The sequence below is a fragment of the Pinus tabuliformis genome, chromosome 5_2, assembly GCF_031772625.1.
Source record: "Pinus tabuliformis cultivar Carrire ecotype Pingquan chromosome 5_2, CPIR1, whole genome shotgun sequence".
Lineage (NCBI taxonomy): Eukaryota > Viridiplantae > Streptophyta > Pinopsida > Pinales > Pinaceae > Pinus > Pinus tabuliformis.
Genome location: NC_142306.1, coordinates 351093628 through 351100884, shown reverse-complemented (window position 1 = coordinate 351100884; position 7257 = coordinate 351093628). Strand labels below are relative to the sequence as shown.

General features: G+C 34.6%; 1 protein-coding gene across 1 annotated transcript; it reads left to right on the top strand.

Annotated features, from left to right (window-relative positions):
• The first annotated feature begins 913 nt into the window (after positions 1-913).
• LOC149158925 (WUSCHEL-related homeobox 8-like) lies at positions 914-4217 on the top strand. Its single transcript, XM_089433415.1, has 4 exons — positions 914-1615; positions 2324-2776; positions 3575-3777; positions 3892-4217. Exons 1-4 carry the CDS (start codon positions 1504-1506, stop codon positions 3895-3897), a joined length of 774 nt encoding a protein of 257 aa, XP_089289541.1. The 5' UTR covers positions 914-1503; the 3' UTR covers positions 3898-4217.
• Positions 4218-7257: the final 3040 nt, after the last annotated feature.

Genomic DNA, 7257 nt, shown 5'->3' with positions numbered 1-7257 from the left:
ATTTATTGTGTTTTAAATAAGGTGAGGATTTGAATTGGAAAACATAATAGCATGTCAACTTTGGTAAATTTATTTATTTATTTCTTTTTATTTCTTTTCTGGTATAATTAGGCTTATCCCTAATGTTGAATGGAAGAATGATCTACTTACTAGTAGAATGTTATGGCAAAGAGGCTCCATGTTGGATGGAAGAAAGTAAGATAACTTGGTCCAGCTTGGACGCCTTTTGAGATTGTTTAATTTCCCTAAAGATGACTCATATCCTCAACCCTTCCCCATATGGCTCATATCACCAACAGGCCCCATGTTGGATGGAAGAAAGTAAGATACGTCAGCTGAGCTTAGACGCCCTTTGGAGTAATTTAATTCCATTAAAAGTGGCTCCCATCCTCCACCTCTCCCATAAAATTCGCTCATAAAACCTAATAAAAACTAAAACTCACACAAACCAACTAATTTTACATCTTACTAATTATAATATAAAAATTTCTACCATTCATTTTGATTTTTTAATAAAAAATAATTACACTTAAACCCATTTTGTAAACTATCTTTAACTTACAATTTATCCAGGCCGCACATCGAGCAATTGATCCCATCCCGTATCATAAAAGCCGGCGAGAAATATCCTCCTTTTCTGCTCGCCTAGTTTTGGCGAAAAGAGGCCAAATACAGTTTCATTCAATTCTTAGTCGTAGCCGAAAAATATCCTCATAGGAAATCAAAGAAACGTCATAAACTTGATGAGCGCCAGCAAATTTCCATGTCATACTAACTTTTCAATATTGACTTAGCAGGTTCAGCCAGGGAACAATTCCGTGTCGGAATTCTCCAGACAGAAACCCACTTCCCCATACAGTTTATATGTCAATATAAATCCATCGTTTACCGCCTTGGGAGATATGCAGGGGAGAGGAGGAGTCACGTGAGGTCAGGGAATACGAATGAAGCATTAGAAGCACTTGACGTAACTTTAATCTGGCGCCTCTCCCATTGGCATCCCTGGCCGGCAGTGGCCTCGATTTACATTCGCATTAATACTCATCTCCTCCTGCCCATTTTAATTTCTTGCCGCGTCCCCGTGCAGGACGATGCTTCGCTGTAATTTGACTTGGAAACCTTCCAATTCAACCATTAAATGCTGTCTGCCACCACGAATGCAGTAAAAATAAATCCCGCCATTCAGTTGTCGATGATCTCCATTTCTCTCCGTTGTTCTTAGAGGAGCTTTGTAATCCCTTATCGATATATTCAAGATCATGGCTTATTTGGTTCTGTGTCCTCCATGAATTAAGAATCCTGAAATTCTGATTTAAATGACGTATTTTGACCGGTGCAATTGGAATTTAACTGTGACTTGCAGGAGGAGAACCAGCGGCAGCTGATTTACCTGAAGAAGTGCTTTAAATTCTTGCGATTTGAAGCAAGTATTCACGTCTGAATTTTGATCGACAGTGGAAGGCATTTTCCTGCACAAAGATCATCCTTCTCCTTTCAGTCAAGATGAATCCTGGGAAGCATTGGCCAAGTATGTTCATACTGAAGCCCTCAACATCACGGAATCAATGGCAAGAAACCTCAAATTCTTCCGTCGGTCAGAGGTCATCTTGTGAAGGTCAGTATCCCTACAATTTCAACATCCGTTTACATCAAATTCCTTTTAACACGTTTAATATAGTTTCTTTTACTTTGTGTTGAAGTCCTGAATGTTTAGGTTAAATAGAATTTCAGCCATTACAATGCTTGTTCGTCCATACTGTGGTTGAAGTGTAATTATAATATGCATTGAATTATATTTTTCGACTGAATGTTAATGCATATGAATTTAATTTTTATAAAGAAATCTTGTAGGGTTCAAAGATACAGTTTACAGCTGAGTACGGGGCGATTTTTATACATGTGTGCCTCAATCTAGATTCAACGATCAAGATCCAGTAGTATAAAAATGTTTACAGATCAAAGAATTTGATTTCCTTTAAATTTTTTTGATAAATCTTAAATGATAAGGAATTTAATGAATTTCCTGTACAGAGATCCCTTTAAAGTTTTTGATAAATCTTAAATGATAATGAAATCTACATAATTTCTGAAAAGAAAATATTGTTGGAGTTAAATCTACAAATTCCATAGGCTTAGGTGGTAAGAAATTTCATTTTGACCTTCAAGGACTAGGAGTTTGTGGCTCGAACAAAACCCTAGGGCAGGCATCTTTATGTTATTCCAATATCAAAGTTGTTTGAATAAATTGAATTTAAATGTAATATTATTCCAAATTTAATCACAATATTCAGAGCAGAGCTCTGAGAGTTGAGATATTGTTCAGGTACATCATTACAAAGTGAAGAGGAAAGTCCGCCTGGACCAAAGCCACGATGGAATCCAAAACCAGAACAGATTCGGATCTTGGAAGCCGTATTCAATTCTGGTTTAGTGAACCCTCCCATAGATGAAATAAAAAGAATCACCACTCAATTACAAGAGTTCGGACAGGTTGGGGAGGCCAATGTCTTCTACTGGTTCCAGAATAGAAAGTCCAGAACCAAACAAAGGCTACGCCATCTTCAGGCTGCAGAGAAGTGTAAATCCAGCGCATCGAGGACAATCCCGAACGTTTGTAGCACCACATCTAATTCCTTACACAACAATGGCGAATCGTCCTCTTCTGCTGTGCCAGCGGCTTCATTTTACACGCAGCAGGACAACCAGTATAACCCTGTACCAGTGAACGAAGTAATGAATATTGATCAATCCAGTCACGTGCAAGCACCAGGACACGGTATATGCCCTGACACCACAGTTCAAGTTTACTGATTAATTTTCTTTCTTTATAAAAAATGCGAACTGCATATATCCAATAAATCAAATTTACATCGATAAAATACTTTATAACTTTATCATGCCTACATTTAAGCTGCCTGGGGCTTAACTCTGGCATCTTCTGCATGAAACTTGAAAGTCTCTTTTACAAATTATGTTTGGGGAGAAAGCTCTGAACAAAAGGTTAAAGTTGAAAGTCTACTTTTCTGAGAAAAGTTCTGAACAAAAGCTTTAAAATGCCAAAGAAAGCTTATATTTGCAAGTTTAAATTGATAGTCCGATTATTCAACCATACACAGGTAGGTAGCATTATTGTATCATTGATTATAATGTGAAGCATTCTAATTTTCAATATTTATTATGTGTGAATATTTTAGTAGTTTGTCATATTATTTATATTGTTGAAATAGTTTTTATTGGAGTTAAACTGAATTCAAAAATTCATTAGTGAGCAAAGAAGCTATGGCTTTTAATGATGGAGTGCCTATGAAAAAAGACTCTAAACACAGTTGAACTCTCAAAAACTATTTCAACTATATCATTTTCTTCATTATAGAACTATTTCAACTATATCATTTTCTTCATTATAGATTGTGATATGCATTTTTGTTTAAGAAAATATTTTTAGAAATTCGTGAAAAGTAATTTTTTTTTAAACTCAATTTCTTTTAGATTCAAAGTCTTTTCAGTGATAATTATTTTTGTTGAATCTAGAATCATAAGAATTTTAACCATAAAACATACTATTTATCTGCAGAAAGCAATAACGATTCAATCTATGGTTGCTCGATAACTGTATTCATAAATGACATCCAATTTGAATTCCCAGTGGGACCTATAAACGTCAGGGCTGTCTTCGGAGAAAATGCAGTTTTGATTCATTCCTCTGGCCAGCCGGTGCCAGTGAATGAATGGGGATTTACCTTGCAAGGTTTGCTGCATGGAGCTATGTATTACTTGGTATGGTTAATTTTCGTACTGTTATATCTTGACTTTAAATTATCAAATAGTTGAAGGTCAAATTCAAAATTTAACTTGCTGCAGGTTTACCTTTTTCTATTTATTGTTTTGCAGATATGAAGCGGTATTTACCCATCGTGGATCTGCGCTCTCAGTTTGATTTGGAATTGCACACTGTTGCTTTTCTGGGATATGTCAATTTCTGTGTTTGGCTCGAATGTGTGTCTGGATATTTGATATAATATGTGGCTTGATATTTAATATTCCCGTGACTGTGTCCAGCAAATTTGTTTATCTGGGACATGTCAAATTCTGTGTTATGTTCCTATATCTGTGTCTTGTTATCTGATATTCCTGTGCCAATGTCCAGCAAATTTGTTTATCTCGGGCATGTCAAATTCTGTGTTAAGCTCCTATATCTGTGTCTTATATATAATATTGCAGTGACTCTGTCCAGCAAATTTGCTTATCTCGGACATGTCAAATTCTGTTATGTCCAGCAAATTGTTTATCTCGGACATGTCAAATTTTAAGCTCCTATATCTGTGTCTTATATATAATATTGTCCAGCAAATTTACTTATCTCGAAAATGTCAAATTCTGTGTTAGGCTCCTATATCTGTGTATTGATATTTAATATTCCTGTGACTGCGTCCAGCAAATTTGCTTATCTCGGACATGTCAAATTCTGTGTTAGGTTGCTATATCGGTGTCCTGATATTTGATATAATGTGTGGCTTGATATTTAATATTCCTGTGATTGTGTCAAGCAAGACTTAAAACTTCTTATTTTTCATGGTGGTTTAAAGCTCGAGAGTCGAAACTGGGCTACGCCCTCTATAGATTATCATTGCACTTCATTCCACACTGATTAATATCTAAGATTGTTCTTATTGTATAAATTAACTACCTAGATTGTTCTGTGTTTGGTTTTTCGTGATAGAAAAAGTTGACTGAGATCGATAACCAATTTGACTGGATCTCTATCACCATAGAGCTTGGAAAATTGGCAATTATAGCTTCTCTGTGCGTAGCATTCCCAGAACATTGGCCATTCCAAAGGGCCGTATGCCGAAGTCATTGCCACGTTAATGGAGGCGATTTCTTTATTAAAAACACATTTAACATAAATGCGTAACATGACAATTTACTTTTCATACGATGCTTCATTTACGCAGAACATGTTTTTTAGCTTTTTCAAAACGGTAATATAATGCTGGGATGATGTCATTGAAACAATTTTATTAATAAGTTGAAATATGATCTATATTTGAAAATTTAATTATTTAACAATAAAAGTAAATAATTCTAATAATGCATGAGATGTTTTTACTATTTGCAAAATTTTATATAGTTTGAATTTCATATATACTTTTAATTAAATCATATGGGAGAGTTTTATATGAACGGAAATTTTAACTTAAATTTCTTGGAGTTATAAATAGAAAGATACAAAATAGTTATAAATAAAAAATATAGTAATTTAGATATAATGAACAAAATTTCATCTAAGTTAAATTTACAAGTTGTAAGCTCATGGGGTTTTGGATTGACAGTGAATGGGTGCACTATTAAGGCACTCATTGCAATAGGTCATTGGTTCAAATTCCCTGTGGGTGCTTACCTACCAAAATAAAAATAAAAATAAAAATTATAAGTTGTATATATTTTATAGAAAACACTTAGGATATATATATATATATTATCATCATTTAAAGTTACATTAGAATTGTATTAATGGTAGAGACCTTGAAGGGTAGTATTTTCATAGTTGGAGCTTTTACATTTAAATTTAATAGAATATAGATATAAGAAGAGACATATTTCATTTTGGAAATGGAAGACTTATTATACTATGCTTGTGTTTGTAGGTCTCATGGGGGCTTCACTCAATGAACCTCTAACATAGCATGTGTGTTTGTGGCATACTAAACAATACCCTTAATTTGACTACATATTGGAAAATCCCTCTAAAAATCACTTTATTTAACCCCCTACCAATACTAATCCAATACACCTTCCCAATTTAAAAATCCCTTACTTTCACTAGATATTGTAGGTATCCATTTTTTCATTAACATTTTTTATACCACTTTATATTTATATCCATTTATTTTCATTAACAATGGTAAGCAGATTCTGCACCTAAAAAGGTTAACCTAGTATATTAAGTACTCAATAGTTGAAAACTTGAAAGTTTCAATAAAAAGAGGTAGATATAAGTTGGTTGATTTACAGATACATAATGTTGAAAATTTGAATGGAAAATACATAGATTTGAACTCTCAATTGCATATATCTTCTATTGATATATATCGCTTATAGAATATACCTGCATCCTATCTGGTTGGACTTTGACAAATCATAGCCCTAACCTGATCACCTATTGCACCATAGTTGCATGGTAAGAGTGTCAAGTAAGTGTGCCTACATCAAATGATGAACTAGAGCATGCAAGCATGCATCCCTTCTTTGAGATCTATGTCCTCTACCTAAGATGGGAATTTCTCATGCATAAGTATTCTAATTGACTAAGGATCTACACCCTCTTAGTAAGAATAGATCATGCATGCTAAAAATAACAAAAGAAAAGCTCTAATAATAGAAAAACTCTATCCAAAACTAAAATTGATAAATTTGAAACAACATCTAAACTGGAATTAATTGAAGGTGTGACATGCATGCCCTTAGCATGCATGCACCCTCTTCCAAACAATAGTCTATTTCACTATCTCTTGTGGCATGCATGTGCCCTCTACCAAGAAATAGACAATATCATTGTGTAGATTTTGTTATAGATTCAAGAGCTTATCTGATATGCTAAAACACAAGACAAGAATCTACTCTACTCTTCAATGGAAACCAAAATTGATCGATGAAAACAATAAGCAGAAAAGGAAGAATATCAATCGCACATAACACAATATTTCTCTGGGAAAAGCAACTGCTAAAAACCCTGACTATCTATATTGCATTAACCAGAAGATCTGAGAAGAAAATACAATGCTTGTTCAACCCGAACAATTCCTGCACAAGTACAATCTATCTCTTTGCTTCCTAGGAAAGCCTTGGATGAATACAATATGCTCTGCTCAACCTTGAGCTCAACCTGCACAAGTATTTTCTATCCTTTGTCTGACTAACTGCCTTTGGCCAACACTTAGCCAAATTCCTAGCCTTCCAAGCTCCTACTTCCTTGTGCAATTCACGAGAGAATTAGCCCATATTTAATTAGGAAATTCTTCCTCCATAACTGCGCAATCCAAACTTAGGTCCTCAATTGATTGCATGCACCATCTGTACAACTCGGAAAATTATACAATTGATAGTACATTGTCCTTGCACTCTAATCTCAACTGGGTCTTCCCCTAAAATGACATGCATGAATTATTTGTGAGTAACTCTTCAGTTAACTGGTGTGGTACTGGTTGATGCATTGGTGCACTAATGCACTACTAGACCTCTACTAGTTCCTCCAAC

Coding starts and splice junctions, on each gene's coding strand:
- LOC149158925 (XM_089433415.1), top strand. CDS start 1,504: ATGAATCCTGGGAAGCATTGGCCAAGTATGTTCATACTGAAGCCCTCA. Junction 1,616..2,323: donor TCAGAGGTCATCTTGTGAAG/GTCAGTATCCCT, acceptor GATATTGTTCAG/GTACATCATTACAAAGTGAA. Junction 2,777..3,574: donor CGTGCAAGCACCAGGACACG/GTATATGCCCTG, acceptor ATTTATCTGCAG/AAAGCAATAACGATTCAATC.